At 41.1% G+C, this 12,817-nt stretch overlaps 1 protein-coding gene across 7 annotated transcripts in view; it reads right to left on the reverse strand.

Annotated features, from left to right (window-relative positions):
- MYBL1 (MYB proto-oncogene like 1) overlaps positions 1 to 1,884 on the reverse strand; it is a 33,758-nt gene extending 31,874 nt beyond the window's left edge. For all 7 annotated transcript variants that reach the window (XM_060127395.1, XM_060127394.1, XM_060127393.1 and 4 more), the window contains exon 1: positions 1,683 to 1,884. In XM_060127395.1, the coding sequence (XP_059983378.1) occupies positions 1,683 to 1,702 (20 nt within the window). In that variant the 5' untranslated portion in view covers positions 1,703 to 1,884. The remainder of the gene's footprint in view (positions 1 to 1,682) is intronic.
- Positions 1,885 to 12,817: the final 10,933 nt, after the last annotated feature.

Raw genomic sequence — 12,817 nt, forward strand, 5'->3', positions numbered from 1 at the left:
AATGACAGAATTAGCCAAGAAACTGTTTCAAATAAGATTAACATCAATACTGATAAATAGATAATGCCACACACTGAATATAAACTAACTCCTGTTATTGACTTGACAATATTCACTTGTCACCTTGCTTAATGAAGGTATATTTAAAAATTCAAAAGAAAAGGCCTAAATCAATACCTCAGAAATTATAGTTACAGGAGATTTTAATATCTATCTTTTCTGAAGACTGAGAAGTCAGTCAGGTCCTTGATATTTTAGAGTAATAATTCTCACCTGGGTGATTCTGGCCCCCAACAGACATTTGGTAATGTCTGGAGACATTTTTGATCGTCACACCTGGGGGGAAGTGGGGTGTTACTGGCATCCACCGGGTAGAGGCCAGGGATGCTGCTAGACATTCTACAAAGCACAGGACAGTACCCCTCCCACCCCGCCTTCCCAATACAAAGAATTATCTGATCCAAAATATCAAGTGCCTAGGTTGAAAAGCCTCTTCTAGAGAAGTGTGTGTGTGTACATTTGTTCCACCTCAAGAGTTTGATCTATTCTGTAGTTGCTACAAAGTAATAATCTAACAAAGACTTACCTACATTCTATGCTGATTTCTGCAAAAGATACCTTACATGCATCAGATACTTAATAAATGAAGAGCAACAAATACTATGTGTACTTATTGCCAATTTTTAACAGTAATCTGCAGTGAATGAAGCTAGTACTAAATTTCAACTTGAGAAATACACCTCCAGTTGAGACTTTGAGGCTGTGGATCTAGATAAATAAAGCCATTTGGAAATCCTGTCAAACATCTTTTCATGTTTATTTAATAATACTGACAACTAAAAGATACTGTAGTTTTTTGTCATCTAAGTAATTCCTACACACAATTTAGGAGTAGCTACTATAATGACATAAGTAAAAATGAGAAGCGTAAATTCATCCTAGCAAGTTTTCCAAAAAAACATGCCCTACCTCTTTGCAACACTTAGGCACAGTCAGAGCCCAACAGACACACAAAATATTAAGTGACTCAAACACATTGTTTTATTTTAAGATCAAGCTCCTGGTGGTAACAGTGTGGCATCTTCCCAGTAGAAGATATTAAAAATACATACATAAAGCTGAGAACATGGGTATGGTAATTACAGTAAACATCAAAAAAGGTCCTCTCTCCTCAGCTATTCCTCAGAGGACTTCCACACCTTTCAAGGGAGCAAAGACGGCAGAAGGGTCCCCACCCAGGTTTATCACAAAGTTCCTATTTTTAACTGGCCCAGTCATTCAGAGAAAAAGAGGCCCTCTGAACACCATTTTCAGGTCGTCCAGGCAGGACACTTCCACTTTCATCTGCGGAGCGTATTCCCTGAAAGCGCACAGACTTACCTGTCAACTCCCACCAAGAAGTGGCTGTGAACGTTTGGGGGTCTGGATGTGCGCTGTGGGGAGAGTCGACTCAAAAGAGCAACCTGGGCATCTGTTAGTCACTTTCTGAGTCTGAAACACACTGGTCCCCAACTCCACACGTCACGGCTGCGCTGAGGCCAGCGGGCCGAAGTGGCTGTGGAGCAGCGGGAAGAAAACCTCTGCCCCGGCTGGGGAGGGCCTGGTGCGGAAGCAGCGGGAAAGGAAAGGGAATCTGAGCCGACACTGTGCCGACGGGCCCGGGCGAAAGGGATGTCACCCACCTGCGCGACCTCTTCGCCATCCTTCAAGTACCGCATAGGCGCGGGCTGGGCGGGGACGCAGTTCAGCCTCCTCCAGCCTCAGGCTAATGCTCCTTCTCCCCGACCCTCCCTCCGCTTCCCTCTCCGAGGTCCCTCTCCGCGGCGACCGAGTGCGGAACGCAAGTCCCCGGCAGGGCACGACAGAAGGACTGAGGCGCGGACCGCGACCCGCCCCCGGTCCGTAGCGCCGCTCCTAGCCCCGGCCCGGCCCGGTCACGGATGCCCCCAACATGTCAGCAGGCGCGCTCCCGCCCTCCGCCGGCCCCTCCCGCCACCTCTCAGCCTCCTCGCCGCTGTCCCAGCGCGGCTCCGCCGCGGGCGCCGACCCCCGCCCTCTCCCCGCAGCGAACTGCCCGGCAGGGATCACAGCCTCCTGCAGGGTTTTGTCCGCACCGCCGAATCTCGCGCCCAGCCTCCCTCAAGAGCCGCCGTTTGAATCTGCGCACGCGGCCCCGAATCTTATTGGCTGTGGCGGCCGCACGCGGGGGGACGAGGGCGGGGCGGGGAGAGCGCGCGCGACTGCGGGCGGGGGCTGGGGAGCTGGAAGTCGGGACTGGAACCCGCGGGAGTCCGGGAAGGAGCCGGGAGCCAGGGGGTGGGGCCGCAGGCCAGGCTCGCGGGTCCAGCAGTGACAGGACCCGGAGCGCGCAGAGCGCCGCACCCGAGGGGGCGGGACGCCGAGGGCAGCGCGGGGCCTGCTGGGAAAGCGAGTTCCAGGCTCGCGGAGAGGCGTGTCCGGAAGCGGCGGCGGGAGCCCAAACTTCCCGGGGTGAGCGGACGGTGTCCCTGAGGGTTGAGCTGTCCCGCCAGGGCATGTCCCCGCAGCCTTCTCTCGGCCTCAGCTCTTCAGTCCTCGGGTGCATCCCTCCTCACTAGTTAGGAGGCTCGGTCTTCGGACTTGAGACAAATCTAACCATAAAATTTGCGCGGCCGTTATTGTTTAAGCAAAACTGCGAGTTATTTTTGCCAAACGTCGTAGCTGCTGAACTAGCGAAGACCGTAGCAGGAAACCGAATATCAAGAATGAGCAGGAGTGTGACAGGTGAAAAAGTTTTTAGCTGGACACGTGCTTGGAACTGAAAAGGGAAATAATCCGGGTCGGCGGCTGGTCTCCAAAGTGCTTAATCTCCTCCCCGGCTCTACGGGAAGTAGCTGCTGTGCGCGGTGAAGGAGCCCTGATCCGGGAGAAGAATGCAGGAAGACCGGAGCGGACTGGGAATTTCGCCCAGACAAATGAGTACGGTCGTCAACAGTAGAAGGTGACCTTCCTTCTCAGGAGAGACAGGAGGACGGGGCAACTGCACTGGAGGAGCTTCTGGCAGTTAAAACTACTCTAGAGGTTTCAAGTCTAATAACTACAAACTGCTCAGTTCAAGTAGCGTTAAAATAGATTAACTACAGTAAGGATTAGAAATGGTAAAGGATACAAATTTGCAAGGTAACATGCTCTACTGCATGGAGCACGAAACCACAGGTTAATATTGTAACAAACTTACATTTTGCTATTTTGAAAGTTTACGCATCAATTTTTGCAAATAAGAGACGCAGGTGCAAATGTGAATTAAGAGGAGCTTGCATGCACTACTTTTAAAACTTAAAACACCTGCCTTTTTATAGTTCCTTTTTCTCAAGGTATGGGTTCTGGGAAGGTAAAACAGCTTTTCTTTCAAATCATTGCTTGCTGTGTTGCTAGTTAACTTAAAAAAAAAAACTAATTTAGAAAGTAATGTCGTTTGAAAACAGTGTTTTCTTTACTCTTGGGTCACACATCACTCCGCTTATTTACATCCTAACAGGAAGCAGAATTTCTACTATATTTTAGGCTGTAGTCTAAAAGGTATACAGAATACGTTTTTAGAGCTTGAAGAGAGTTGTTTTAGATTTTGACAGCAAACTAAGTTCCTCTCATTTTAGAGATAGAGAAAAACATAATTCCTCAGAAAGATAACATCGCAAATTCATTTAAATTAGTTACAAAAAAAAACAAAGTGTGGAATTAAAGTGGTTCACAGTCATTTGAATACACATACGCAAATATAACCTGTGACTTGCGTTTTTTTAATCAAAATATATTTAATAAAGAATTTTAATTCAGAGTATATAAAGAAATCTCAAAACTCAATAGTGAGAAAAAAAAAGAAGCAATAAAAAGGGCAAAAGATTAGAGCAGACACTTCACCGAAAAAGATAAGTAGCATGAAAAGATGCTCCACATCATTAATCATTAGAGAAATGCAAAGTAAAACCACAATGAGGTACTACTACACAGCTATTAGAATGGGGGGAGGGGGACTGTAAAAAGTGTTGGCGAAGATGAAGATGCTGAGCAAGTATAACTTTTCATACACTGCCGGTAGGAATGCAGCTGAAACAGCCACTTTGGAAAACAGATGTTTACAGTGGCTTTATTTGTAATCACCAGAAGCTGAAAACACAAGGAACTTTGTCATGCATTTACTCCTCAGCCCCCAAGAGTTAGTTTTGAATAGTCTGTTAATGCTTCTCAAGTCTTTCCACAGAGGTATAGGGGGGAAAACCAAGGGGAGACAGGGGTTGGGGGCAAGTGCTGGAAATTTCTTTGAAAACTCATTTTTTATATTTAAAAATGAGTTTTTAAATTATTTACTTTCTTACTCCAAATCTTTAAATAAATCGCCTCATTATTATTAAATAAATGAGCAGAAGGTTCACCATGCTCATCCTTCACATGACTGCACCAGCTTCTTATCCTCCTGCAAAGGCCAAATCCTCCAGAGGTTTGCTAACTTAGTTTGAAAAGCTTATGCTGGTTTAATATAGTACCTAATAGACTATAGTTTTCATAGAGCTGTATCAACCATTCCCATAAGTAGATTTTTGTCTGTTCTATTTATTGTTAGATCCCCAGTCCCTAGAATAGTGACACACCCAGATGCTCAATAAATATAACTGTAGAATGAATGGAAAAATATAAATAAGTGCATTAAGTAAATATTTATGCTTACAGGGATGTAACAAGTACAAATTAAACCAGATTTGAAACACGATTTTATGACTACTAAGGTAGCAAAATTTTTCGAAATCCTGCCAACAAAGTTTGAATAATTCCTTGATGTTAGTATTGAAACTGGTATAATCCTTTTGGAAAGCAATACCAAGCAAAAGTTGTAAATGTGTGCACAGCCTTTGACAAAAATTTAAAATATAATTCAATACAAGCAAAAAAGATGTGCTTGAGTGCTTATAGTAGTGTATTCCATTAGAACCCCAGTTTGGAAGCATTCACATTTTGAGGCTAGTTTAAATGGTTCATCAGCAGGAAAAAACAATTATATAGCCAATAAATATAGTGTAATATTAAGACAATGCCATTAAATGGCTGTTACACTACTAGGCCCTTCTAGGTGCTTTGCATGCATTAGTCTTTGGTAATAGCCACAACTTCTATAATTGTAACAACCCTATGAGATAGGTACCGCTACTTTCCTCCACTTTATAAATGAGGAAAATTGGGCACAAGGAAATAGCACAAGTATGGTATGTAAAACTTGTCCCAATATTGATAATGCTAAATAAATATGCCTTGGCAGAATAATGAAACCATATATTATGTATTTGATATGAAAACCAAAATCAGGTTTAGAATGCTACTTTGAATACATAAATGTATGGTCCAACATCTGTCTCCCCACCACCAATATATTTTGCTAATCTGTACATTTAGGGTGCTATTTTAAATTTGATGGGAATTATAAATAGAAACCATACTAACATAAGCAGCTATAGAATTCTTAGGTTGGCTTTTAAAGGCAAAAGTAAGGGTGGTTGAACTGCAAGAAAAAAAAATACTGTAAGAGAAAAAAAAATGTTTTAAAGTGTCCCAGTTTCAACCCAATATTCCTTGCTCTACCCTTTTCTGGTAGATAGACTAATGGCCCCCCAAATATGTCCACGTCCTAATCCCCAGAACCTGTGAATATATTACCTTAATGGCAAAAGGGACTTTGTAGATGTGATTAAATAAGGATCTTGACAAGGGGAGTTTGGAATATCTAGGTGGACCCGATGTAATCACAAGGGTCCTTAAGAGTGGAAGATGGAAGCAGAAGAGTCTGAGGAGATTGAAGATGCTATGATGTTAGCTTTGAAAATGAAGGAAGGGGTCATGGGCCAATGAATGCAGGCAGCCTTTAGGAACTAGAAAGTCAAGGAAACCGATTCTCCCCTAGAGCCTCCGGAAAGGAACACAGCCCTGCTGACACCTTGACCTTAGTTCAAGGACATCCCGTTTGCACTTCTGACATCCAGAGCCTTAGAATAATAACTTTGTATTTTTTAAAATTGTGTTTATTTTTGGCTGCATTGGGTCTTCGTTGCTGCGCGCGGGCTTTCTCTAGTTGCGGCGAGCGGGGGCTACTCGTCCTTGTGGTGCGCGGGCTTCTCATCGCGGTGGCTTCTCTTGTTGCGGAGCACGGGCTCTAGGCGCGCGGGCTTCAGCAGTTACGGCTCGCGGGCTCTAGAGCACAGGCTCAGTAGTTGTGGCGCACGGGCTTAGTTGCCCCACGACGTGGGATCTTCCCGGACCAGGGATTGAACCCGTGTTCCCCACATTGGCACGTGGATTCTTAACCACTGCGCCACCAGGGAAGTCCCCTTTGTGTTGTTTTAAGCCACTAAATTTGTGGTAATTTGTTACAGCAGCAGTAATACAATAATAGGAATAGGAAACTAATATATCTTCTCTGAAATTTTCAACACTTTTGGCCTATCATAATAAAAATAGTGCTTTCTCTTCAAAAAAGAAATCTTTCATAGTGTTCAAAATTTAGCCCTTACTTACAGCAAATGAGCCTACTAGCTGAAGGCTTTAAACAAAGGATAGGAACTCCAAGTTAAGGGAGAGGGTACTCAGGGCATTGAAAAAGAGAGAGAATTTACCAGCATATCACAAAATCCTTAAGGCAGACCTATCACTGATCTGTGGGAAACATGACATCTGCCAAGATACGAATGTGTGCTTGTCCTCTTAAATCCTAAATGTTCTACCTCTACTCTCAATTTTATCACCTCCCACTGTATCAGGGACAATAATCTATCTTGGCTTTATTTCAGCCTCCTCTTCTCCTCTGGTCTAGCACATCCAGGCAGTCCCAAAGGGAACAGTGAATTTGGGAAATTTTAGGGGAATTTCTGGTTATTGAAGGTCCTTACTGCCATTTAGAGTGCCAGGCCTAGGAACATAAGACTCTTGCTGTGTCTGAGACTCCTACACAAGGAAGAATTATGTTGAGTTCCATTCAAAGTTCAACCAGACAGTAAGTGAAAAGCCTGGTGATAATTATTTTAGCCTAGAACCAACTCCTTTTTACTTATAAACAGAAGTACACAAGTATTGGGGGATTTTTCACTGTTTTGAAATACACTGAATATTTCCAGAAACACAAGTACTATGTAAACCGGGGGAAGATTGTATTTTATTTTATTCAGACTTAAGCAAGAGTTGTTTCCCTATTTTAGAAAATCACACCACTGAAGGTATTAAGACACTCAAGATTTTAAGTTGCTAATACAGCCCACTGATATCTGTATTTGTAGCTATTGAGTTCATGGTGAGTCTACGTATGTATCAGTTGGATTAGTTGCGCTTGAGAGGGGTTTTATTATAAATCTCTTCTGTTTCTCCTCATAGGTAAAGCATTAAATTTTTTTAAAAAATTGTAAGTTATCTATGTATTTTATTTTAGTAGAGTATAGGGACTAGAATATATTGTTATAAAAAGGGGATATTGGCTCCAGTAGGGTTGAAAATATTGATCTAAATATTATCTAAAATTATCTAAAATCCACCCATCCTTCCCTTAACCCTGTATCTGCAGTATTCTGTTCTTCCCTTTCAGTCAAACTTTTTTTTTTTGGCTCAAACTTCTTAAAAGTTGTCTTGACTTCACTATCCAATTAGTCTTCAGTCCTTTCACAATCTAACCTTTACCACCATCATGCCATTGAAATTGTGGCTATAAAACCAATGGACAATTTTGCCTGAACTTTCTACAGCATTTGACATCATTACTCCCTTTTGTTTGAAACTTCCATCCCTTGTTTTCTGTGACATCACCTCCATGATTTCCATCCCTCAGACTCCTTCACTAGTCTCTGTTCTGCCTGCTCCTTAAAAGTTGGCATTCCCCCAAATTGCATCTTTAGCGCTCTTCTCACTTTACACTTCATCCACTCCTGTGATTTCAGTCATATCCTATGATTCACAAATCTTTACTTCCAATCCCCACCCCTCTCCTGAACTCCATCTCTCTCCATCTGGAAGCACTAACCACCCAAAATTCAACACGTCCAAAAATGGGATTCACTTCCTACCCACCAATGTGTAATTACTCCTGCATCCAATTCCAATTTAGTAGCACCACCATCTAGCCTCTCACATCACAACCTGAGAGTCTGGATTGACTCTTTTACTCTCCATTATCCTCTTCTCTCCATCCCCACTGCCAGTGGATCAGTTCAAGCTCCCATCTTTCATCTCTTATCTGGTTACAGCAAGTCTTTAACTGATCTCTCGTCCCAATCCAGTATATCTTCCACTTGGCCACCTGTGGGAGCTTTTAAAACATAAATCTGTTTAAATTACAATATCTGCCTTGGGAAAGCTCCAACTTCTAGTCGGCGTCTCAGAAAAAACAAAAGTCCTCATTTTGACATTTGAGATCACCTCAGCTGTTTATTAGCTTAGTCAAACTATAAAGCAATTATGGCTACAGAACATATTTTGAATATATAAACCTTGATAACATAGAAGTAATAGTATAGCTAATAAAAGGAAGTAGAATGGAGAGATAAGGCACATGATAAAGTATAGAAATGTTAATTTCCTCATTTTATATAATGGAGAGTTAAGAGGTAATGTATAAAGTTGATGGCTCAATAAACAGAGACTTTATTCAATACATTATATAAAGTTATAAAGAAAACCTAAAAAGAGCAATGGGACTCAGCCTTCATAATGGAGGAATCAAATACTGTCTAAAGTTGATAAATCAAGAGATGAGGGGCTTCTCTGGTGGCTCAGTGGTTAAGAGTCCGCCTGCCAATGCAGGGGACACGGGTTCGAGGCCTGGTCCGGAAAGATCCCACATGCCGTGGAGCAACTAATCCCGTGCATCACAACTACTAAGCCTGCGTGCCACAACTACTGAAGCCCGCGTGCCTAGAGCCCATGCTCCGCAACAAGAAAAGCCACCGCAATTGAGAAGCCTGCGCACCGCGACCTGCGACGAAGAGTAGCCCCCGCTCATGGCAACTAGAGAAAGCCCGTGTGCAGCAACGAAGACCCAATGCAGCCAAAAATAAGAAAATACATTTATTTAAAAAAATTTTTTAAAAAAGAGATGAGACCTGTAAACATCTTACTTAAGTTATAGAGGTAGCCACCAAAAGAGAAATGGTTGATTTAGCAACTGAGATGGGGGAGCTGGGTGTTTTTCTGTAGTTTTTAATTTTTTTTTAACCATGTACATGCATTGCCTTGAGAATAACATTTTAAAAGGAAAACAATTAAGTCCAATTTCAAGGAAAACGTTTACAGATTACTTCTTTTTCAGATTTTGGTTTAAGTTTTCTAATGACTGTACCAAAAATAAATTTAATAACATTGTTAAGTTTACTATACAAAAGAAAAAGCCAAATCACTTGCTATAAGAAAGGTAAAATGATAATCTTAACTTGAAAAGCAATATTGTAAGCACAACTTAAGATATATATTGGTTACTAGCCACTTAGAGAGTAATACTGCTTAATGGAAACCAAGGTGACAGATACTGGGACAGGGCCATGAGAAGCTAGAAGAAATGGAACCATCTTTCTATAATCCTGGTAATGTTAAGTCAGAAAAATTGAGGGCTTCCAGCTTCTAATTTTATTCTTGCTTTACTATTTTGTTTACATTTTTGTTATGCATCTAATTTACACCGATCATATTCAGTAGCAGAGACACCTATAAGCTCATGTTTCTGAAGTGGTTTCGTACACTGAATTTAGAATCTCAACCTCTGTTATAATCTGTTTCCCTTTCCTTATCAACCCTATTTGCACAAGCTTTCTCAAACTTTTTCATCCTTATCCATTCAACTGGATGGGGTCTAAAGTATGGCAAACATAAGCACCCAACTTAATTTTGCTTGATGGACTGACTTAAGTAAATAAAACATTTTTGGAAGTGCTGTATCTTGCAATTTGATTTTTTTTTTTTTTTTTTTTAATGGTACGTGGGCCTCTCACTGCTGTGGCCTCTCCCGTTGCGGGGCACAGGCTCCGGATGCACAGGCTCAGCATCCATGGCTCACGGGCCCAGCCGCTCCGCGGCATGTGGGATCTTCCAGGACCGGGGCACGAACCCGTGTACCCTGCATCGGCAGGCGGACTTTCAACCACTGCGCCACCAAGGAAGCCTGCAATTTGATTTTTAAACATCCTATTAATTCTTTAGGTCTCAGCTAACACATCACCTCTTGGGACGCTTTCTCTAACCACTAGCAGGTCAGGGTAGTTCCTCCTGTAGTGTCATCCCACACCACTCAGTATTCCCCCTAGATTTGCACTTGCTTATTTAAATGTCTCTCTCCTTCACTAAAAATATAAGCATAACAAAGGCAGGTAAGAAATGTCTTTCTCATATATATATATATACATATATATGTATATATATATACATATATATGTATATATATATACATATATATATATATGAATCACTGTGCTGTACACCTAACACAACATTGTAAATCAGCTATGCTTCAATTAAAAAAAAAAAAGATGTATGTGACCACCAAATTTTACTTCTTAAAGAAGTTAAAGAAGTTAAATTACGAATGTAGCACTGAGGTTAAGAGCACAGTGTATGGAGTCATAAACATCTAGGTTTAAATCCCAGCTCTGCCATTAACTTCAGGACCTTGGGTAAACTACCTTACCTACCTGAGCCTGTTTCCTGAAAGATGAATAAAATTATGGTACTCAACCACAAAGAGTTGTTTTGAGGATTAAACTAATTGTTTCATGTTGTGTTTTGCCTATTGCCTGGATATATGGAAAGGGTCACTAAGTGATAGTTATTATACTCGTGTTCATTGCTTGTCTCCATTATTGCGATGTAAACTCTAAGAGCCACGTGGAAGTTGTCTCATTTAGAACAGTTTCCCCAGTTCCTAGAACAGAAGCTTGGCATTTGATCAGTGCTTAATAAAAAGTTTTAAATGAATGAAGGATTCAAGTATAATATGTTGATTCCATAAGCCAAATAAGTATGAGGTATATCTCATACTGCACGTTTCTTTTTTTTTTTTTGCTTTTTTAAAAATGTTATCCATTTTATACATATTGGTGTATACATGTCAATCCCAATCTCCCAATTCATCCCACCACCACCACCACCCCACCCCCCGCTTTCCCCCCTGGGTGTCCATACATTTGTTCTCTGCATCTGTGTCTCTATTTCTGCCTTGCAAACCAGCTCATCTGTACCATTTTTCTAGATTCCACATACATGTGTTAATATACAGTATTTGTTTTTCTCTTTCTTACTTCACTCTGCATGAGTCTCTAGGTCCATCCATGTCTCTACAAATGACCCAATTTCGTTCCTTTTTATGACTGAGTAATATTCCATTGTATATATGTACCACATCTTCTTTATCCATTCATCTGTCAATGGGCACTTAGGTTGCTTCCATGTCCTGGCTATTGTAAATAATGCTGCAATGAACATTGGGGTGCATGTATCTTTTTGAATTATGGTTTTCTCAGGGTATATGCCCAGTAGTGGGATTTCTGGGTCGTATGGTAGTTCTAGTTTTAGTTTTTTAAGGAACCTCCATACTGTTCTCCATAGTGGCCGTATCAATTTACATTCCCACCAACATGTACATGTTTCTTTCTATACATATAACCGACAAACAGGAATAATCCCCCCAGATTCTCACACTATCAGTTTTTAGATAAAGAATTATGTGGTATGATAAATGAACCAAAGGCAGGTTTAGTTCCAAAGAAGAAAGAGTACAAATTTGAAGAGCACGTAAGTTTTTCACCTCAGTATACCATATACAGTTTAGAAAATCAATTAAAGACTTACTTCAATTTTTCTATATACATTTTTAATGATTAGAAACAATCAACTATGCAGTCAGAATTGCAGTTACTGTGGTCTGAAAAAGCCAGTCAATAAAAATAAAATCCATACTGAACTGTCATAAGTAGGATGTTTGTCTTAGTCACTGAAGTTTTTGAGAGCTCCAAACTATGTAGTATGTGACCAGTGACATGCATGTACAAGACCTCAAGTCCAAGTTTGGGACAAGTGTAGCCAAATCACAAAGCAAAGCTAATTATGTTTAGTTATCTTGGGGCTCATACCAATGTCGTTTTTCCCATCAGCACTATGCCTTCAGCAAGTGAGACCACAATGACGTGGTCAGCAGAACAAAAGGGTAACAACTGTAAAACAAGTTTATAGTAGAAATGGAGGTCTTGAAAGGCTTGTGACTTGCCTTAGGTCACAGAATAAGTTAGTCACAGAGCAGAGACTGTCAGTTCTCCAGATTTTCAATGTTGCATGTGATCATAAATCTCTTACATAAACACTTGGACACATAACCAATCCGTTTTTAGCTCATTAATTATATACCACAAATAAAGCGAGTTTTAACATGAACTATTTTAATAACGTACGCCCTATGTAAGATTTGTCTTACTTAAATGGCAACTGAGCTCTACTGAGTTATTTTGACGTATAAATAACAATAATAGCAAACATTTTGGTGTTTACTATATGTCAGGCACTGTTCTAACCATCTGATATGTGTTAACTGGTTTTATCCTCACAAAAACCCCAGTAGATGTCATTTTCATCCTCCCAGAGAGGAAACTGAAGCACAAAGGGCACATAGTAAGCAGCTGCCAGGACTCATCTGTAAGTCTGATATCTGAAGCTATGCTCTGACCACTAATTTAAACAGTCTGCTCTAACAAATTGGACATTAAAACTTAAAAGTTTTAATGTATCAGTTGTGTTGATTGCTAAGCTATACAAATGTAATTTAGTGCCATTT

Source organism: Lagenorhynchus albirostris, chromosome 17, assembly GCF_949774975.1.
Source record: "Lagenorhynchus albirostris chromosome 17, mLagAlb1.1, whole genome shotgun sequence".
Classification (NCBI taxonomy): Eukaryota; Metazoa; Chordata; class Mammalia; order Artiodactyla; family Delphinidae; genus Lagenorhynchus; species Lagenorhynchus albirostris.